This window comes from Panthera onca, chromosome E2 (assembly GCF_046562875.1).
Source record: "Panthera onca isolate mPanOnc1 chromosome E2, mPanOnc1 haplotype 2, whole genome shotgun sequence".
NCBI classification, from domain to species: domain Eukaryota; kingdom Metazoa; phylum Chordata; class Mammalia; order Carnivora; family Felidae; genus Panthera; species Panthera onca.
In genome coordinates this window covers 19,850,904-19,873,180 of record NC_138353.1, presented here as the reverse complement: position 1 = coordinate 19,873,180, position 22,277 = coordinate 19,850,904, and the positions used below count along the sequence as shown (strand labels likewise).

Here is a 22,277-nt window from a genome sequence, read left to right as displayed (position 1 = left end):
ACCCTCCTGGATTTGGCCCGCACACCTTCAGCTGTGAGCTGGCATCCCCAGCTTGGTCACAGGTGCTCGGAGGAGGCTGGAGATGGAGAAAGTGAAGGAGGGAGGTGGGCGGGGGGACACCACTAGCTGTGGCCTCTGGGCAGGGACAGGCCTCAGGTGCGTTTGTTTCCATGTGAGCCAACGCTGGAAAACATTGTGCAGAGCCTCCCCACCTCCCTCCTAAATGTGAATTTCCAGTGTCTCCTGTGAAATGGGAAGAGCTGATAATCCAGGGCTGCAAGGGTTACCTGTCAGGTGGCCACCACCAGGCGGGGGGCCAGTCCTCTCCAACAGGCCCTGGAGTCAGGATCCCAGAATGTGTATGTGCCCCGTCACCCTGTCTGCTCTGCTCAATCAGGAGCCTTGCTGGACTGGGCCAGGCTGTCCCATGGGTGTCTGGCCAGGGGTCAAGAGTGTGCAGGTTCAGGGATGTCTGGATGGCTCAGTCGGTTAAGCGTCCAGCTTTGGCTCAGGTCATGATCTCATGGTTCATGGGTTCAAGCCCCACGTTGGGCTTTGTGCTGACAGCTCAGAGCCTGGAGCCTGCTTCAGATTCTTGTCTCTCTCTGCCCCTCCCGTGCTAGTGCTGTCTCTCTCTGTCTCTCAAAAATGAATAAAAACATTAAAAAATTAAAAAAAAAAAGAGTGTGCAGGTTCATATCCTGTGTGACCTTGGACCTTAGTTTCCTCACCTGCAGACCGAGCAGAGGTGACATCTGAGTGAGATCCTTAGCTCAGGCCACACAATGGGTGCTCAACACGTGCTGTTACTGAGAGTGACTCTTGTGGAAACCTGGGTGGGGGTGCTGTGGAACGCCTCCTTAGCCCAGTGGGGGATGGGGTGCAGACAGCAGAGGTGGCCGCAGTTCCAGCTATGGGCAAGTGTCATAGTCCACGCTGTTCTGTTTTCCCCATGGAGGTGGAAAGGGAAACAAGCAAAATGTTTATTGGTATTTTTTTAGGTTTATTTATTTATTTCGAGAGAAAGGGAGAGAGAGAGCGAGCGAGTGAGAGAGAGACAGAGAGAGCAGGGAAGGAGCAGAGAGAGAGGGAGAGAGTCCCAAGCAGGCTCCATGCTGTTACCCCAGAGCCTGATGCGGGGCTCGAACCTGCGAACTGTGAGATCATGATTTGAACTAAAACCAAGAGTCAGATGCTTACCCTGCTGAACCACCCAGGCACCCCTCTATTGGTATTAAATTTTTTTTTTAATTAAAAAAAATATTTATTCATTTTGAGAGTGAGAGAGAGAGTGTGAGCGGGGGAGGGGCAGAGAGAGAGACAGAGACAGAGACAGAGAGACAGACAGACAGACAGAATCCGAAGTAGGCTCCAGGCTCTGAGCTGTCAGCACAGAGCCCGACGCAGGGCTCAAACTCACGGACTGTGAGATCATGACCTGAGCTGAAGTTGGACGCTTAGCTGACTGAGCCACCCAGGCACCCTATTGGTATTTTTGATCAACCCAAATATGTGATTTTTTTTTTTTTGGAAATAGTTTTTAGCAAGAAAATATAAAGGCAAAGATTCTTGGTGACAAGTGACAGGGCTGCAGCCTCTGAAGTTACACAGGGCCCCACAGAGGGCCCCACACTTGATTTAATGCTCTGCTGTCAACGTCCTTAAATTCTTAGTTTTTGAACAAGGGACCTTGCATGTTTTTATTTCAAAAATATGTAATTTACTTTTTGAAGATGTAAAATATGCAACACAGTACAAAATTTAAAAGGAACAAAAGGATATATAGTGAAAAATCTCTCCTACCTGTCTTGTAACCATTCAGTTTCCCCAGAAGCCATCACTTTTCCCTTTCCTTCCTTCCTGCCTGTCTTTCTCTCTTGACAGCTTCACTGAGATAGAATTCACACAGCAGAGAATTCACCCATTTCAAGCGAACAGTGGTTTGGAGGCTATCGCATTGTTATCTTTTAAGTTGTGGTAAACTACACATAAAGTAAAATTTTCATTTTAACCATTTAAAGTTAATCACTGGCATTCATTACATTTACAATATTGTGCAATCATCCCCACTGTCTTTCATTACCTTTCATGACCCAAACAGGAACCCCGTGTCCGTTAAACCGTAATTCCCCACTCCCTCCAACCCCAGCCCCTGGCAACCTGTATTCTACTTTCTGCTCTGTGAATCTGTCTGTACTGGATGTTCCATACAAATGCAATCATACATTACTTGACCTTTTGTGTCTGCCTTCTTTCACGTAGCATCCTGTTTGTAAAATTCACCCATGTAGCATGTATTAGAACTCCATTCCTTTTTCATGACAGAACAATATTTCATTATTTGTATGTACCACATTTTGTTTATGAGGGACACTTGAGTTGCTTCTATCTTTTGGCTATTGTGAATAGTGCTGTCATGGACATTAGCAGATGGATATCTGTTCAAGTCCCTGCTTTCAGTTCTTTTGGCTATATACCTAGGAGTGGGCTTTCTGGATCTATGGTAATACTATCTATAGCTTTTGGAGAAACTGGGACCTTGCATTTTAATCATGCACTGGGTCCTGCAAATTATCTTAGCTGGTCTTGCTAAAGGATTTTAAAAATTCAGTCTCAACCTATTTGGAAACTTACAGGGTGTAAGTATAAATAAGTGATATTTTTTTGGCTTCAAATGTCAAACATAATTAAGAAAACTCCAGAGAGAAGAGCAGTCTATTGTATTTATCCATACTTTTGCCTACCATGTTCCGTCCTCTTTTCTGATGGTCCAAGTTTCCTTCTTTTCCCATTTCCTTTCTGTTTAAAAAAAATTCCTTTCAGCTATTCTTTTAGAATACTTCTGAGGGCAACAAATTATCTTAGTTCTCCTTAATCTGAAAATGTCTTGATTCCCCTTTCATTCTTAAAGGATATTTTTGCTGGATATAAAAATCAGGGTTGACATTTTTCCCCCCATTTATTAGAAATCTGTCATGTCACTTTCTTCTGATCTTCATGGTTTCTGATGAAGAATCTACTGCCATTCAAATTGTTTTTCTCCTATAGGTAAGATGCCATTTCTCTCTTGCTAATTTCAAGATTTTTTTTCTTTGTCTTAAGTTTTCAAAAGTTTAATGATGTGTTTATTTAGTTTAATTTTTAAAGTTTATTATTTTGAAAGGGAGAAGGGGACGAGAGAGAGAGAGAGTATCTCAAGAAGGCTCTGCAAGGTGAAATCATGACTTGAACTGAAACCAAGAGTTGGACACTTAACTGACTGAGACACCCAGTTGCCCCTTTAATTCAATATTTTTAAAGTAATCCCTACTCCCAGTGTGGGGCTCGAACTCAGGACCCCTAGATCAAGGTTTGCACTAGAAGTTTAATTATGATGTGTCAGGGTGTAGATTTTTTGGGGTTCATCCCACTTGAGTTTCACTTAGCTTTTTGAATCTGAAGATTTATGTCTTTTGCCAAATTGGTAAAATTTCAGACATAATCTCTTTTTTAAAATGTTTTTATTTATTTACTTACTTTTTTATTTATTTTTATGTGTGTATGTATGTATGTTTGAGAGAAAGAGCACAAGGGAGGGGAAGAGAGAGAGAGAGAGAGAGAGAGAGAGAGAGAGAGTCCTAAGCAGGCTCCACACTGTCAGCACAGAGCCCAATACAGGGTTTGAACCTACGAACCTTGAAATCATGACCTGAGCCAAAATCAAGAGTTGGATACTTAACTGACTGAGCCACCCAAGTGCCCCCAGACATAGTCTCTTTGATTACTTTTTCAGTGCTACTGTTTTCTCCTTTCCCTCTGGGACTCCAAGGACACAAATTTTAGATCTTTTGTTATAGTCCCACAGGTCTCTCAGGCTGTTTTTTTTCCTGTCAATTATTTTTTGAACTGGTTAATTTATATTCTGTTTTCATATTCACTGATTCTTTTCTCTGTCTTTTTCACTGATTTAATTTTGGTTATCGTATTTTTCAGTTCTAAAATTTTCATTTGGTTCTTTGTCACATCTTCTATTTCTTTGCTGAGACTTTCCATCTTTTCATTTGTTTTGAGCATGATCATAATTGTCCATCACAGCATTGTTATGGTGGCTGCTTAAAAATACCTGTCAGATAATTGTAATATCTGTGTCATCTCAGTGTTGAGCATCTGTTGATTAATCTTCTCATTCACAGGGAGATTTTTCTGGCTCTTAGTATGATGAGTGATTTCTGTTGTGTTGTGTTGTGTACATTTTGTGTACACAACATTTTGTTGTGTATTAATTATATTAGGAAACTCTCAGTCTTAGAATCTTGTTCTAACAGGCCACCTCAGTACAGTCTGGAAAGTGTTGCAGTCAAGGTCCCTTTTGGGCCCTTGCTGACAGGGGTGGGGATGAGATGCATAAACATAAACACGCATCTCTGGGTAGTCTGGATCATAAAATCCTGAATGTTTGGCTAGAGGAAGGTGGGTAGTGCCTAAAAGTTTTCTGTCTAGCTAGGCTATCCCTTTGGCTATGGAGAACAGACTTTTCTCGAGCTCCTTTTAATGGTCCCCATTGTTTTTTGGGTTACAAGCTTTTCCAGTATTCAGTCCAGGATATATGAATATGCCATTCATATATAGGATATATATGTCATTCTTGGGTCCTAAGATGTCATGCTGGTCTGCCTACTTGTCTCCATCTTTCCTAGTCTTCCGTTTGCTTTACAAATGCCCAGATTGTTAGGTGTACTTAGCAGAAGGAATAGGAAGAAGTGCATTGATTCCATCTTGTCCAGAAACAAGTGCCATACAAGCACTTTCCCCAAACTTTTGTACTAAGTGCAATGATATTTTCTTTTTTTTAAATTTTTTAATCTTTATTTATTTTTGAGAGACAGAGAGACAGAGTGAGAGCAGGGGAGGAACAGAGGGAGAGGGAGACACAGAATCCGAAGCAGGCTCCAGGGCTCCGAGCTGTCAGTACAGAGCCCGATGTGGGGCTCGAACTCACGAACCCTAAGTTCATGACCTGAGCTGAAGTCGGACGCTCAACGAGTGAGCTCAATGACTGAGCCATCCAGGGGCCCCAAAGTGCAACGATCTTTTATGAGAAGTGGAATTTATTGGAAATGAGAGCCCCATCCTGGAAAATAGAGATAGCCTTGGTTTAAATCCCAACAACAGTGTCTGGATTGTGGGGAAGGCTTTTTATCCATCTCCAGTATATGCTGGGATGATTCTTAGCCTGACAGCCACAGGGATTTGGAACGTTTTACCCTGGACACCTCTAAGGAGTTAATATTTCTTCTCCTTTGATCTTACTCGGTCTGTGCATTACAAAGAACTGAAATACAGTCCAAAACTCTGACCTGAGCTCTAGAAAAGAGTTTTGTCCAAGCTTTCCTGGATTTTATAATCCAGGCTACTCAGAGATGCTTGTTTATGTTTACAGGTTCTCTTGAAAACTCTGTTTATAACAGAAGGTGAGATTCATGGGGAAAATACAACACAAAAGATCACAAAGACAACAAAAACAGCAAAAGTCTGACAGATCCCCCCCCCCTTTTAAAAAGGACGTATAAAAATTGAGAATGGATAACTCAAAACTTTATTAATTAAATGCACAACGTTAAAATATGCTCTAATGATACTGAAGACAAATGAGGAGAGAGGGAGAGAAAAAAGATAGAGTAGTTGGGAAGGGAAGGAGGAAGTGGTAGGAGAGGGGTGGGGGAGGAGGACCAGGGAGAGGAGCCAAGCCTCCGTGTCTTGGAGAAAAGGAAGTGGAGGGTGGGCTGGAGAAACCCACCTGGTAAGTGTGACCCAAACCTGAAGGGCTGTTCTTCTATTAACCACCACTAACAGATTTTCAGATGCTCTTCTCCTCAAGTCTCAGGTAGCTCTAAGTGGTGCAGTGGTTCTCAACCAGGCGCAATTTTCTCCCCTGGTGGACAATTTGCCGACATCTGGAGACAATTTTAGTTGTCACAGGTTGGGTGTAGGGCATCTAGTGGGTAGAGTCCAGGGATGGTGCTAGGTATCCTACAATGTGCAGGACAACCCCCTGTCACAGAGAACTACCCAGCACAAAATGTCAGTATCGCCACGACTGAGAAGTCCTGGAATAGCGTGACCTAGAGCAATTAAGATCCGGGCCACGGTAGGCAGTGATCAAAGGAATGAGGTCCGTTAGGTCACCGGGGAGCAGCCCCAATGCCCCTCCCCTCAGGTGCGTCCTCAGATCCTCCAGGCGTGTAGTGCTGATGTGTGCACGCTTCCATCTGTGTTTCAGGGCACATTCCAGTGCAATCTCTAACTGCTGTTTCACCTTCAGTGGCCATTTCCTGTGTACAAGCTCTTGGGATAAAACCTTAAAAATATGGAATGTCCATACAGGGGAGTTTCGAAACTGCGGAGCCTGTGTGACTCTGATGCAGGGCCATGAAGGTTCTGTGAGCTCCTGCCACTTTGCCAGAGACAGTGAGTAATTAACACATAGAAGGATTTTACACCTGTCAGAGCGCTAGGGCAGATGTCCTCCTGTTCCGTGCACATGGACTTTCCTTAGTATAGAGAGGCAATTTCCCACGATGCCAATGGTGAAAGTGGTTTTATCTTCACTGGGAACAAAAAAGCCAAGAGGCACATTCATAGATACAAGTTTGCAAGTAACAGAGACTCAGCTTAATGTGGCTTAGCCGCCAAAGATATTTATTAACCCCCGAGAGTCCAAGAGTAGGCATGGCTGGGTCCAGACACTCAGACAAGGCTGTCAGGGAGCCAACCCTGGAGAAAGAGAGACCCTTCTCCTCCTTATTCTTCCTCCTCTTCTTCTTCCTCCTTCTCCTTCTCCCTCTCCTCCTCTTCTTCTTTAAAGTTTATTTCTTTATTGAGAGAGAGAGAGAGAGAGAGAGAGAGAGAGAGAGAGAGAGAGAACGAGTTTGGGGAGGGGCAGAGAGAGAGAAGAGACTGAAATCTCAAGCAAGCTCCACACTGTCAGCACAGAGCCTGATGCAGGGCATGATCCCACAAACCCATGAGATCCAGACCTAAGCTGAAACCAAGAGCTGGAGGCTTATCTGACTGAGCCATCCAGGTGCCCCAGAGAGAGATCCTTCTTTTAGATGGTACCAGCACAAGTCCCAGGAAAGTCTCTCATTGGCTCAGCTTGGGACACACACTCATCTCTGAACCAATCATTTCAGCAGGGGCTGAGAAGCTCTGATTGGCTAGGTGAGAGTAACTTGCCCACCCCCACCCCCTTGAGCTACAGGTTCAAGTCAGTACCCCCTGACCAGAGGGACTAAGAGTATGTGAGGGGTGTTCCCCATGGGAAATTGGGGAGTTGTTGCCAAATGAAGGGGCATAGATGCAAACAGGGGTGAGGGCAGGAAGCAGCCTTAGGCCACTAGCCTCAGTGAAGGAAATGACCACTCTTGACACACAGGAGCCAAATGTTTGACCCCTCCATTCTTGGGAGTGGCGCTCATTCTGTGTGTCAGGGGCACCCTGCCAGTACAGAAGCAATCAGGGCCTGGCTTGAGAGATGCTAGAGTGCCTTTGAACAACTCTTCCTCTTCACAAGCAGTGTCTGTGTGAGTCAGACCCCATTAAGAGGTGTCCTACCAGCTTCCGTCCTTGTTTTGGGGGTTCAGACTTACATCATCGCTATTCACACATTCCGTGTTTGTGAATTAGCATATTGGGTAAAATTTCTTTGTAACTCTCAAATCAATACTTGTGGCACTTCTGCGATGCCACGTGGACTATGGACATGCACAGAGCAGTGACAAGTGTGAGTTAGCCTATGCACACATTCCCAGCTGAGGTTGAACAAGGTGACCCTCTGCCTTCTTAGTTCAGCTGTCTTATTGTAAAGTAGTCCATTTAGTGCCCAGGTATTTTGCATTTTGTGGCGTTTTTTTTTGGCGTGATTTTGCTGTTTAAAAAGCCCCCAAGCACAACACTGATGTGCTTGCTGTCTGGTGTTCCTAATGCAAGAACGCAGTAATGTGCCTTACAGGGAAAACACATGTATCAGAGAAGCTTCGTTCAGGCATGAGCTGTAGCACTGATGGCCGTGAACTTAACTTTAATGAATAAACAATATGTATCAAATAAAGTGTGTTTAAACAGAAACAGACATAAAACAAGGTTATATATTGATCAGTTAATGAAATGTTGTGACCAGAGGCTCACAGGGACCTAACCCTGCATATTCCCCGGGAGAAATTGTTCACTGTTAACTAATTCAGTGTTTGTGATGACTACAGAATATAATTGCCATGAATAATGAGAATTGGCTGTAACTGGTTGGGAGACATTGAGCCACACCAATAAGGGGTTTGAGCGTCCTTGGAGTGAACCATGGTGGCACTTCACAAATGCTTCCTCCCACTTTGGCCTCCTGAAGGAAGAAGCAGATGGCAGGGGAAGATGACCCCACCCACCCCCTGAAACGTTGTCATTTTTTGTTGTAGCCTCTTTTCTCGTGTCTGGAGGGCTCGACAGGACTGTGGCTATCTGGGATGTAGGAGAAGGCTACCGGAAGCTCTCCTTGAAGGTACCAATGTCAGCATCAGATAGAGGATCATGCCGGGTGCTGGGTGCTGGGAATACAGCCGTGGGTGAGACAGACCAAGCTGTCCCAACTGGAGGTGACACCTCTGTGGAGAACAGACCAGAAACCAACAAACAAATCATTGACAGTGATGAGTGAAAGAGAGAAACAGGGTGATGTGATAGAAATAGACCCCAAGGAGTAATCCACAGTGGGAGGGCTTCTTGGAGAAGGTGGCATATGAGCTGAGAACTTGATGACAAAGAAAGACTAGGTGGATGAGGATCTTGGGGAAGGGCATTCCAGGCAAATGTGAGAGCAAATGCAAAAACTCAGAGGTGGAAAAGGGTCTAAGGACCACAGACATTACAGAAAGATGAGTCCCATAACAAAGCATACACAAAAAGTAATGGACCCCAAAATGGTGGCATCGGCTGAGTGCTTTTGCCTATAAGTTAGAGGAGACTCAACTCAAAGTGGCTCTATAGTAAGGGGATGGATTGTCCCACATGGCAAGAATCCAGAGTCAGGTAGTTCCAGGATTGGCTACAGCAGTGCCTCTGTACCCAGTGCCTCCTACCCCAAGATATCTACATCCTCCCTGGTCTTGTGGTCTCGTGGTTTGGCTGTGAATGCTTGCATCCATGATTTTTGGTCCCTCTGTTCCCTGTGGCTCAAATGTGTCCCCTGGATCATCACAACATTCAGGCTCCCAGAGCTGGTCTGTCTTCAGTCCTCTTCTCCAAGGGTTTTGGGGGAGGCAAAGGGAGTTTACATCACAGCAAATAAACACCTTAGAACCAAATGTTGAACATCCCTGTGTTCAAAAGTCCCTTTGTCCCCTTTCCGGTTGCTCTCTTCTTCTTTTCTCTCTATTTTTCCCACCCTTAAGCTCCTGTCCTTTTGTTCTGCACAGGAATTTAATTTCTCTCTTGCTTTCTCTCCTCCTACCATATACCATATACATCATATACCATATTGCCTCCCCTTCCACTCTTTGTGTACGAGGAAGGCCAAAGAATGATAAAGATGTTGATGCAGAGCCCTGACATCATTCAGGGTCTGAGCTGGCAATGGAACTTATCTCCTCTGAGCTCCATTTTACCTGAGGAAAATAACCCCCTAATTGCCTGAGCCACAGTGGATAGGTTTGAAGCAAACCTCACTTGAAGCAAAAGCCCCCTCACCAACAGGACCTCCAGTAGGAATGGTATTTCCTGGAACGAAGAATGCCAACAAAAACCTGCAAGAGGTGCTCTGGGACCAGCCGGGAATATAGTCGTTTTCTTTCCATCCTGCTAAACTCCAGAGTACTATTTGAACAGCGCACACAGTGCTGTAATGTATGCGTGCATCGTCAACCTTTGCACTTTCTGTTCCACCTTAAATGGCATTGGTGACATCAGGGAAACACAGTTAGTTGCTCTTAAATGTATGCATCTCTGGGGTCCCAACTTTGTGTTTTCTGTTTTTGTTGTGTTTCCCAAGGTTTTTCCTCCAGTTCCTTGTTAAAATTCTATTTTTTTTTTTCTTCTTCAGGGCCATAGTGACTGGGTGACAGATGTTGCCATTAGCAATGACAAGAAACGGGTCCTGTCTTCTTCAAAGGTAAAAATGGGCAGCCTTTGAGTAACTTAAAATTTCTCTCACACTTGTGAGAATTTGTGTCAACAGAAGTGTTATTGCCCAGCAAAATTCCTGGGCCGGCTCTCTGTGAGGGCCGCACCTAGCCAGGCCACCCTCATCCAGGAAGCTGCTGGGAACAGGGAAAGCAGGTCCTCTTGTCCTCCTGTGGGGAGTCGCCAGGTATTTCTGTGTCTGCAACCACCCACCTCTGAGCTTTGTTGGAGGAAGGGCCTGCCCAGACCCGTGAGTGACAGAGCCAGCAGGGGGCCTAGGAGGGGAAAGCGTCAGCTCGTTGTGTTGGTGAGCCCCAGAGACCACCCTGAGGTCCCGGGTGGGTCTTCCCTTTCTGCATCACTATGTCCTGGAGTTCCCATGCCAATGGCACACAAGAGCTAGCCCAGGGCGTCCCAAGGGCTGTCCTTCAGGTGTGAGTACAGGAGAAGTGGGCGTCCCAACTTGCCCCCCACCGATCTTTATTAGAGCCATGTCATTCTCTAGTCTGGGGGTTTCTAGGTCTATGGGACCGTGGGCAAGACTCTGCGAACCGTGAGTAGGCTCCCTTGTTAGAGAGCCAGCCAGCCCAGATGCTGCCAGACCTGTGCCTACGTGTTACTATTTTAACCTGAAAATATGAGAAGTGATTATGGCAACTATATCTCAGTAAAGCTGGAGAAAAGTAAAAGTGCAAACCAAAGTATGAAAAGTGAATGCTTATTTGAAATTATGTCTCATTCTGTGTTTTTCCTTCTCTGTTACGTAAATGCTATTATTGAAACAATAATCATTGGACTACTTAACAGCAGCAATTAGTAGTAATTAATAGTGGGACTAATTAAACAAATCTGTTGAAGAAAAATATAAAAATATTTTATGCTGTTTCTTTCTGTCTTATCATGCAACAGTTTATTTAGACTTTAAAAGAAGTCTTCGATGCATATTTAAATTTCTGTTTAATGTTTGTTTATTTTTGAGAGAGGGAGAGAGACAGAGCACAAGCGGGGGAGGGACAGAACGAGAGGGAGACACAGAACCTGAAGCAGGCTCCAGGCTCTGAGCTGTCAGCGCAGAGCCTGACGCGGGGCTCGAACTCATGAACTGTGGTGAGATCATGACCTGAGCTGAAGTTGGATGTTTAATGAACTGAGCCACCCGGGTGTCCCTCAATTTTGTAGGCTATATGGTGTATGCTTAAAATACATAAATGTAAGACTTAACTTTTTTCAATGTTTATTTCTTAAAAAAATTTTTTTTAACGTTTATTTATTGTTGAGAGAGAGAGACAGAGTGTGAGTGGGGTAGGGTAGAGAGAGAGGGAGACACAGAACCTGAAGCAGGCTCCAGGCTCTGAGCTGTCAGCACAGAGCCCGAAGTGGGGCTCAAACTCACAAACTGCAAGATCGTGACCTGAGCTGAAGTTGGGCACTTAACTGACTGAGCCACCCAGGTGCCCCTGTTTTTTGGATTTTCATTAAAATCTTCACAGAAATCAAGAAGGTGATTTGAAACTCCAACTTTTGAATCAAAGTATTTAAGAGCTAGGTTTCCAGAATTTGACAAATCGCTGGATATACTGTAGAAAGTATGATGTTGTTGGAATGTGACAGTTCCGCACAGCAGGGGGCCAACACAGCCGTGACCACGTTTTCCCCTTTTGATCTCCTACAGGACATTTAGTTGCGACCGCTGAATCAGGACATGTAACATCACTCAGTGTGTTGGTTTTTTATTGCTGCTATAATAAATCACTATACACTTTACCCCTTACCCAACAAAAATTTAATACCTTACAGTTCTGTGAGACAGAAGTATGACAAGGTCTCTCTGGGCGAAAACCAAGGTGTTCACAGGGCTGTTTCCCTTTCTGGAGGCTCTAGGGAACAATCCATTTCCTTACCCTTTCCAGCTTCTAGAAGCCACCAGCATTCCTTGGCTTGTTCATCTTCTTCCATCTTGAAAGCCAACAAGGTTGTATCTCTCTGTTCCTTTCTTCCATAGTCACATATCCCTCTCACTGTTTTGTACACTTTTAAGGACCTTTGTGACTACGTCCACCCCACCTGGAGAAACCCACAACAATCTCCCTGTTTATTGTAAGATCAGCTGATTAGCACACTTAATTCCATCTGCAACCTTAATTCCTCTTTGGTATATAACCTAACACATTCATAGGTTCTGGGGCTTAGGATGTGGGGAGGGCATTGGTCTGCTGACCACACTCAGTTTCATAAAAACAATCAAAGGAATGATATGATAATGGATGTTCATTTGAACAGTGTCCCCAAATTAATTCACCAACTATTTTCCAAGGAATACTGGTGTCTTTAAAAAATTTTTTTTATTATTTATTTATTTTAATGTTTATTTATTTCTGAGAGATAGAGTGTGAGCGGGGGAGGGGCAGAGAGAGAGGGAGACACAGAATCCGAAGCAGGCTCCGGGCTCTGAGCTGTCAGCACAGAGCCTGGTGCACAGGTCGAACTCACAAACTGCAAGTTCATGACCTGAGCCGAAGTTGGATGCTTAACTGACTCAGCCACCCCAGGCTCCCCTTTCTGGTCCATTTTTAATTGGGTTCTTTGTTTTCTTATTGTTAAGTTTTAAGAGTTCTTTGTAGATTTTTAATAATAGTCCTTTATCAGATATATCTTTTGCAAATATTATCTCTCAGTCTATAGCTTCTCTTTATATTCTCTTGACAGTGTCTTTTGCAGAGCAGAAGAATGTAATTTTAATGAAGTTTAACTTATCAATTATTTCTTTCATGGATATGTCTTTGGTGTTATATCTAAAAGTCATCGCTAAACCCAAGGTCATCTAGATTTTTTTCCTATGTTATTCTCTAGGAGTTTTAGCAATTTGCATTTAGGCCTGTGATCCATTTTGAGTAGAATGTTAGGTCTGTGCCTAGATTTTTTTTTTTTTTTTTTTTGCACGTGGACACTCAGTTGTTCTAGCAAATTTGTTGAAAAGACTATCATTTTTTCCATTGCATTGCCTCTCCTTTTTTGTTAAGCAGTTGATTACATTTACGTGGGTCTATTTCTGCAGTCTCCATTCGGTTCCAATGGTCTGTCTATTCTCTCACCAATACCGTGGTGTCTTGATAACTGTGGCTTTACAGTAAGACTTGAAGTTGGGTAGTGTCTGTCCTCCCACTTTGTCCCTCTCTTTGTTACTGTATCGGCTACAATACAATCCAAGAGGATCTTTTGCCTCTTCATAAAAACTTTGGCAATCAGTGTGTCAATATCCACAAAATAACTTGCTGGGATTTTCACTGGGATTGCGTTGAATATATGCATCAAATTGGGAAGAACTGACATCTTGGCAATATTGAATTTTCATATTCATGAAGGGTTTCATAGTTTTTCTCACATAGATCTTATACATATTTTGTTAGAAATATACATAAGTATTTCATTTGGTGGGGGTGTGTGGCTAATAATGGTAGTGTGCTTTTAATTCAAGGTTCCAGCTGTTCATTGCTGGTATATAGGAAAGTGGTTGACTTTTGTATATTAACATTGTATCCTGCAACTCTGTTTTGATCACTTATTAATTCCAAGAATTCTTTTGTTGATTCTTTTGGATTTTCTATATAGACCATTATGTCATCTGTGAACAAACACAGGTTTTTTTTTGTTTTGTTTTGTTTTTGAGAGAGACAGAGCTGGGAAGGGTCAGAGAGAGAGGGAAACACAGACTCCAAAGCGAGCTCCAGGCTCCGAGCTGTCAGCACAGAGCCCGACATGGGGCTTGAACCCACGGACCGTGAGATCATGACCTGAGCCGAAGTCAGATGCCTAACCAACTGAGCCACCCAGGCGCCCCAACAAACACAGTTTTATTTCTTCTTTCCCAATCTGTATACCTTTTATTTCCTTTTATGGTCTCATTGTGTTAGTTCGGACCACTAATCTACTTTTGTTTTACTGTTTATTTATTCTATTATTGTTTCTAATGTTGCTATTATGGACCTTTCATTTAAATATAATCGTACAATACATGGCCTTTTGTGACTGGTTTGTTTCACTTCGCATAACGTTTTCAAGATTTATCCATGTTGTAACATATAGAAGTACGTACTTAATTTCCTTTTACTGTTGAATCATATTCCATTATATGGATATATCACATTTTATTTCATCAGTTGATGGGAATGGTTCTTTTTGCCTTTTGGCTATTGTAAATAATACTGCTATGAGTGTCCGTGATCAAGTTTTTGTTGGAACACTCGTGTTTGATTCGTTTGGGCCTATACCCCAGAGTGGAGCTGCTGGGTCACAATGGTAACTCTGTATGTTTGATCACTTTCACTTCAGGAACTGCCAGACCGCTTTCCAAGTGCTGAATCCTCTTATTTTCCTACCAGCAGTGCAGGAGGATTCCAATTTGTCCACAGCCTCCCCAGTGGGCAGGGTTTTCTTGTTATCTTTTTTAGATTGTGGTCATCCTAATGGTTGTGAAGTGGTATCTTGTAGTTTCAACTTGCATTTCCCTGATAACTAATGATGTTGAGCGTCTTTTCATGTGCCTATTGGCCATTTATAGGTCTTCACTTTTTTGATGTGTGTTTGTCAAAGCACAAATTTTTAATTTTGATCAAGTCCAGTTTTTTTTTTTTTTTATTATTTTGTTGCCTCTGCTTTTGGTATCAGATCTAAGAAACCATTGTCTTATCTTCTGTCACTAATATTTACCCCTATGTTTTCTTCTAAGAGTTTCATCGTTTTAGCTCTTGGCACCCTAGCCAAAAGGCCATTGATCATAAATGTGAGGTTTTATACTTAGTGTGTCTATCTTTATGCCCGTGCCACACTACCTTTTTCTGACCCATTGAACCTGAGATATTTTTCTATTTATTTACACCTTCTTTAGTTTCTTTCAACAGTATTTTTGTTTCTGATCTATAAGTTTTGCACTCGCTTTGCTAAAATTATTAGTAAACATTTCCTTCTTTTTGATCTGATTCTAAATGGAATTGTTTATTTAGTTGCATTTTCAGAGTGTTCATTGCAAGTATATAAAAATACAATAGGTTTTTGCGTATTGATTTTGTATTCGGCAGCCCTACTGAACTTATTTATTAGTTCTAATAGTTTTTTGGTTGATTCTTGAAGGTTTTCTATGTACAAGGTTATGTAACCTTCAAATGGAGATAGTTTTACTTCTTTTCCAGTCTGGTTGCCTGACATTTCATTTTCTTTTGCATTGGTGTCTTTTTTGGGATATGAAAAAACTGGTGATTTAGAACCTGCCCACCTCATCCCAGGCTTGTGAGATTTTGTGTCCACATGTACTTCTGCATTTGCTTCCCCATACCCAATAGCAAAGTCTTTCCCTCACATCCTGCAGTGTGCTTTGTTCTGGGTATTTACCACCTCGCCTCTGCCCCCAATCTAGTTTTATGTGTCTGTCCAGCCATCATTAAACAGAGTCGTTTAGCCTCCTCTTCTGGCGAGGTCTGCGTCACGTTGGCACTGGCCTTGTAATTATTCTCATTCTCGTGATCTGAACTCTTAGAAAACCTGATCGTAATACTCACAATGTGAAAAATTTTTACTAGCAATATCTTGAAACAGAGCACGACAGTTGCGTAGGTAAAATCAAAGGCAGACTGTTAACACAATTACGCTGCATGTAGTTAAGTTGGATACTTAAATCACGTTGCATGGAGTGAATCACGGTAATGGATGACCCATTACTGGGAACTTAACGTGAACTGCACGTCATGGAAAACTGACAGCAACTATGGAAGATGGATTACCTATGGATGTGTATCCATTTGGCATTAAAAATAGTTTTGCTTTCAGCTCCTATTTTGGGGACCACAGTATGGGTTTTGTCCTTTTCCCTCAAACTTCCACAGCCATTGCTGAAAAGTGAGACTTTTTGCCCCCTGGGATGGGTTTGCTGGGATTGGGGACTTGTGGTCATAGAGGTGGGATGGTCCCAGAGAAACCAGGACAGTTGGTCACCCTACTTCTGCTTCTCTGCAGGGTGGGATTCTTCACCTGGATGTGATGCGCCTTCCTGGGGCCTCCCAGCTGAAGGAGCCCATCTTGTGACTGCTGCTTTGCTGTTTGACTTGTTTTAGGATAGGACCATGAGACTATGGAATATTGAAGAAATTGACCAAATTCCTTTGGTCATAAAGTACAAAAAGGCCCTGGGCTCAAAGGTGAAACAGGTTGGTATTGGGTAATGTTAAGCTCAATAATGAAGGTGTTCGTTAGTCTCCTCCACAAATCAATTTGTTCTTCGAATAAACATTAATTGGGCAACTGGGGATAAAACCATGAGCAAACAGATGGAGATTCTTGCCCTGAGGGAAGTTATGTTCTAAAAGAGGAGACAATGAATAAAGAAGCAAGAAAAATACTGCAGTAGGTCTCATGGCGGTAAGTAAGTTGGAGAGGAGTAGTGTCAGGAAAGGGAATGAGAGGTGCTGGCCACTTCACGGGGTGGTCAGGAGACACGTCACTGAGGAGGTGACATTTGTTCAAAGACCCGAAAGTGGTGAGGGAGTGAGCCGTGCAGATGTTTAGGGGAAGAACGTCCCAGCAGCGGAAGAGCCAGTGTGGAGACTGCAAGGCAGGAATGAGCCCCGGGTGTTTGAGGAGGGGAATGAGTCAGAGGAGAAATGGCTGGGCACACAGCAGGCCATGGCGTCGGCCTCCTACATGTCAGCGGCAGACCCGTTGGCCAGGCCCCCCCAGTGCCCTCCTGTGATAGAGGCCCAGGTGCCTGTTTTTCTCTGGGGCAGGATCGTGATGGTAGGGGGGACACACCTGCTTCACCAGGTGCAGCCAGGACCGGCCACAGAGTCTATCCCCGGGGACTAGAGGCCAGTCCCTGTGGGGGCCTTGCAGTATAGACACTTGGTTGCCACTATGAGAGGCTTGGGGAGTCTATGCTGCATGCCCGGAGTCCTCCTTCCCTCAGAATCCTGGAGCCACCTAGGCTTGTCTCCTCTTAGAAGGCCCAGCTGGGAGCCACCGCTTCTGGAAATGGCTAATATGGGAACAGCACTACGGGGCAAGGAGGTGGGGGGAGGGGACCGACATGGACCTTGTCTTTGTGGCCAGCTGGTCATCATGGCCCGTGTGGCCATGTTGGCCCTTAGGCCCTAGAAGCTAACTGCAGAGCAGTACTTTTCCATGTCCTTCACCTGCCACCAGGGACAGGGCTCCAAGAATTGCCTCCTCTGAGCCCTGTCGTGTTTGGGGTGGGGCCATGGGAAAGTATGCTGTAGACTAAGGTAGGTAAAGGATCAAATTTCTTTCTTGCAAAACAGAGAAAAGAAAGAGACATACTTGAAGCTGTTCCAAAGATGAGCCTTCTGCATTTCCCTTGCTCTAAATCAATATAAGAAACCTCAGGAGTCGGATTTCCCAGAGGGCCTGCCCCGGGTGGGGTGCCATCCTGCAGGAGGCTGGTGCTGTGGTGGGGACCCCTGAGAGACCCCGGCCCGTGGTCTGAGAGCCCGCCCCATGGTGGTGCTCACTTGTTTGCGGGCAGGAGATACGGCGGGTGAGCTGTGCCACCGTGCCACTGCTCTCTGTGCCTTGGCCGGAAACTGGCTCAGACATGGAGGAGGATGCTTAGTACCTTCACCCGGAAAAATGGCTGCTTTGTTTGGAAATCTTGCCTACTTGTTTCTCATGGTTTCGTAAGTTAGGTCCCCAGGGTGTCAGGGCCTTAGGAATAGCTCCTCCGCCCCACAGTTGTGCTTCGCAAAGGGCACAGGACGGGGTTAGACACGTACCCCCTGTCCTCTCCACCGTCGAGTGGCTTGTGGCTCCTGTCCCCAGGATTTCCCTAGCCGGGGATGAGCCTGGCGGTCGGTGCCTGCACAGCTTCCTTGGGTGGGGGGGGGGGGGGGGAGAGAGGGAGAAGCCTGTGTTTATTCTCTCTCAGTGGCCTGCAATTTCCACCCTTGTGGGGTCTGCAGAGACTGCAGAGAGGAGAGGGAGCTCTTGCCTTGGCCCAGCCACAGGTGGCTGGGTCTGGTGGGAGAATTCTAACTGGATGCCTTGGTCCCCTCTGACCAGCACTTCTTCCTTTTGCTCTTTTTAAATGCTCCATGCCAGTGTGAAGTGTGTGACAGGCCTTTCTCCATCTACGAAAGTGACATCTTTTCCAAAACCGTCACCAAATGTGTGTTCTGCCGGATGGATGCAAAAGACTTGTCAGCAGAGGCCTCATCATCATCCGGAGGGGAAGACTGACTGCCAAGGGAGTGCAGCCCGGCCACAGATGACTGATGGCCATTGGGCCTGTTGACTGACTTGAGCACAGGTCACCTGTCATATGGGTTTTGGGGTTCTGCAGGGACCTTTCTCTATGGCCCCTTCCTGGCCGGGTAGGCGTATCAGACAGGGGCAGGGGCATGGCCTCAGCTCCACAGCACTCTTGGTGGCGGAGATCATACACTTTTTTAGTTTTCATGACGAATAAATCTAGATTCCTTTAGAAAACAAGCATGTGTGTGAATTCTAGAGGCATTTTTGCTCCTTCTAAGCTTTATGACCTGGTGTTCCTGGTGTCATTTTTGGAACACATTCTGGACTCTGGTGTTGCCCTGTGAGGCAGCCAGGCTAGCAACTGCAGCTCCTGTGGACGGCTCTGTCAAACGACAGGAAGATGTGCGGGGTCCCCTCTGGGGAGGAGACTGTTGTGTGGCAAGGCACTCTGGGTCGTCCCTGGTTAATACTCCCAGACCGCCATCCACCCAGAGCAGAGGAAGGTCTGGTTAGGCAGGTGGGTGGAGGGCATTTCCATCACAGGGTGGGTCATCCTCTCCGCCCCAGACTTTTCCAGAATGCTCAGGCAGATGTAGAGCCCTCCTCCTGCTCCCACAGCATACCGTACTACATAAATCAATTCCTTCAGAAGGTTTCATGGACAAACAGGAAGGGCTCCCTTTCCCATTTGCTATGGCTCGCACGATTCCTGTCAGTCGTTAGCACTGCCCTTGCTTTGTTTAAAAAACTTAATTGTAGGTCTGATTTATTTAGCGTATTTGACTGGCATCCAATGATTCTGCCCATGAGCACCGTAACCTGTAGTCACTATTTGGGCAGGTTCCGTGCTTGGGCGCTGCCCTCCTCAGTCATAACCCTGGTGACTCTGGTCACCCTGGGGCTGGCTGTTCAGTATGTATCCACTTATCCACATGAATGATGTATGAACATGTCAAAGCTCCACTTCACGCTCTCTTTCAAAGAGAATTCCTTTTGCTAAGTGGTCTCCCTCCTCCCGCACACAGCGCGCACAGAGGAGTGCTTCCCCTTCTGCGTTGGAGGACAGCTCAGCTGCAGGTACCAACAGTGTCGCACCGATGGGCACATAGCTTTGTTTCTCGATTTTTGCTATTACAGATAATACTGGAGTAAATCTTCTTGCGCATATGCACTTGCGGAGTCTAACATTTCTGCGGATGAGGCTCTCCCACGGGTGGGTGAATGAATGAATTGGCTCGAAGGCCCTCTGAAAAGTGTTGGGAAGAGGTGGCTGCGCTGTCCGGGCGAGGAGACCCAAGAAGCTGCAGGCGAGCACCCTGCCAGCTCTGGCAGCACGTGCGGTGTCGGTGCTCCGAGGCCAGCGGCCTGGGTTCCTCGAAGCTCCGGATCCCTCAGGGCGGGCGACTCAGGCGCCCGCGGTGCCCCCCACCCGCGGGAGAGGCGGCCCCACCGAAGGTCTGGTCGCGGCAGGCGGGCAGATGCCGCCCCCGGAGCGGGCAGGGCCACCCACCCCCAGTGCGTCCGGGGCGCGCCGCAGGCTCCCGGGCCCAGGGCTCCAGCGCGGTGGATGCACGGCGCGCTCACCGCGGGGCCACGGCGAGCTGCGCGCCCAGACCGGACGCCGGGGGCCTGGGCCTCTCGGGACAGCGGCGGGGGGCTTCCTGCGCCAGGTCTGGAGGGCAGAAAGCCCAACCTTGCGCGGGCACCCCCCCATAGACAGGGCCATCCGGCTCCACGCCGCGGCGCAGACCCCACAGCAACCGGGAAGACCAGCGCTCCAGGGCCTGGGGCAACACTCGCTTCCCACTTTTCCGGCTTCCGTGTCCAACCCCCTCGCCTCAGCCGCTGGGTGTGGGCAGGACTATACACCACGCATGCGCCTCTTGCGGACGAAACTTGTGCGCATGCGCACCGCAGAGGGACTAAATGGTGATGGGGAACAGATTCTCGCGGTATTCGTGCGGGCGGCGCCGTGGCTTAGTTGGTTAAAGCGCCTGTCTAGTAAACAGGAGATCCTGGGTTCGAATCCCAGCGGTGCCTCAACCGAGCGTCCCGGCTCTCTTTTTACCTGTGCGCACTTTTGCTCTGCTGCCCTACCCAGCGCCCCTCGCTTTAGATGTATGAAGGTGAACCTGAGAAGCCGGTTTAGCGGGCTCGGTGCTGCGGCGGTGTCCTTCCCTGGGACCTCCGCGGCTCCCGCGAGCTAGCTTTCCCCTTGCTGATCTGGGCAGGGCGAGCTGGGCCCCCTCTGCCCATTCCTCCTCCGAGCGCCCCACCCCGGCTGTTGACGGGTCACCCCCTCCAGTCTTGCGATCGGTGTCTCACATCTCACAGGCGCGTCTGGCGAGGTCCACGCTGAACCCGGTCAGTGTGCCCCCGGGGCTGCGGGAAGGATGAGTCAGAGGCTGTATCTTCCGGGCGCCAGGTGGGAGGCTGACCCCTGAGGCCCGCGGCTCTGGCTGCTGCACAAATACGCAGCTGGAGGGCCTGACCCAAAGCAATTGCACCGGAGTCCCTGGGGGTGCCGCGAAGCATGGGGATTTGGAACAGTCACCCAGGAACACTCTTGTCAAACTCAACAAAATTGATGTCCGACGCAACAGGACAGTCCCAAAGAGCTGCAGAGATGGCAGGTAGGGCATCAGCCTGTGTTCCTAAGAGTCAAATTCACCTACTCCAGAAGCAGCATCTCTCTCTACCTCTCCCATGCATTTGGGTAATTACTGTCTTGTTTCTTCTCTTGTTTTGGGGGGATCACTTTTTGCCCTTTGCAACCTTTCGGTTGGCACTGCAAGGGAAAACCTATACAGGTGCGTTGAAGCTTTGTGGGTCTCATAGGCGCCTTGTCACCAATCCAATCAGCGACGACTTTGTTGGTAACAGGACTTGAGTCTTTGCTGGGATGTTGCTGTTTCTCTTGCGCATCTTTACTGTCCGTCTCTATAGCGGGTCAGTTTTGAGCATTCGTGGCCAAGGGGAGATGTTGGTTGGGGGTGTAAGTCTGGGTTTTAGGGAGGGTCAACGGGAAAAAAAGCATTTGTGGCCATCGGCCATGCATACAGCAGATGACGTTGAAGCCACTAGATTGGGTGAGCACCCTTAGACAATAAGCAAAGCCAGAAAGGAGAAACAGGCCCAGGTTAAGCCCACCCCTCCTGTTCCTTAAAAATGCCATGCTATTTCTGCCACAGGATCTTTGCAATTTCTTTGTCCTGTGCTTGAAATGCTGTTTCCTGGGCCTTTCCTTATTTTGTGGCCTTCGTTAAGTGTATCACTTCTTTGGGAGGCCCCTCCTCAGCCATTCTCTGTATAGGAAGGAACCCTTGCCTCCCCAGGCCAGCCTTCAGGGCCTTGAAATAGTCTGAAGTTGTTTTATTTGTCCATTGTCTGTCTCCTCAAATAAAATTAAGCCCCAAGGCATGGGGAGCCACATATGCCTACCTCTGTGCCCCCAGCACCTAACAGGGCTTGGAACACAGGCATTGGTGGACAGTGACTTTTTAAAATGGATCAGATCGTGCTGATTGGATTATGTAAATCTGAGGTTTTTGGACAACTAGTCCATCTTTTCAAATAATGTAAGGCAGCAGTACTCTCAAAATGTAGTTCACAGACCCCTCAGCATCCCTAAGACTCTTTCAGGTGGTCAAATGGGTTTTCACGACGATACTCAGACGTTACGTTGTTTTCGTACTGTGTTGACATTTGCACTGATGTGCGAAAGCAGTGGTGAGTGAAAATTGCCGGCGCCTTAGCAGGAATCAAGGCCCCTCGTTGTCACTGTATTTATTCCTTACCAACCACTTTGGCAGGAAACAGACAAAGCCAGTTTCACTTAAGAATGTCTTTATGAAGCAGTAAACATTACGAATTTTATT

General features: G+C 46.4%; 1 protein-coding gene and 1 non-coding gene across 3 annotated transcripts in view; both read left to right on the top strand.

The window, feature by feature from the left end:
- WDR88 (WD repeat domain 88) overlaps positions 1-18,657 on the top strand; it is a 45,050-nt gene extending 26,393 nt beyond the window's left edge. Inside the window, exons 7-11 of one of the 2 annotated variants that reach the window (XM_060650922.3) lie at positions 6,260-6,447; positions 8,448-8,530; positions 10,067-10,135; positions 16,251-16,343; positions 18,247-18,657. In XM_060650922.3, the coding sequence (XP_060506905.2) occupies positions 6,260-6,447; positions 8,448-8,530; positions 10,067-10,135; positions 16,251-16,343; positions 18,247-18,384 (571 nt within the window). In that variant the 3' untranslated portion in view covers positions 18,385-18,657. The remainder of the gene's footprint in view (positions 1-6,259; positions 6,448-8,447; positions 8,531-10,066; positions 10,136-16,250; positions 16,344-18,246) is intronic. The other variant, XM_060650923.3, reaches the window with a different exon arrangement.
- A 1,708-nt stretch (positions 18,658-20,365) lies between these two features.
- Positions 20,366-20,439, top strand: TRNAT-AGU (transfer RNA threonine (anticodon AGU)). The gene has a single exon. It is a non-coding gene; the product is annotated as a tRNA-Thr (tRNA).
- The last annotated feature ends 1,838 nt before the right edge of the window (positions 20,440-22,277 follow it).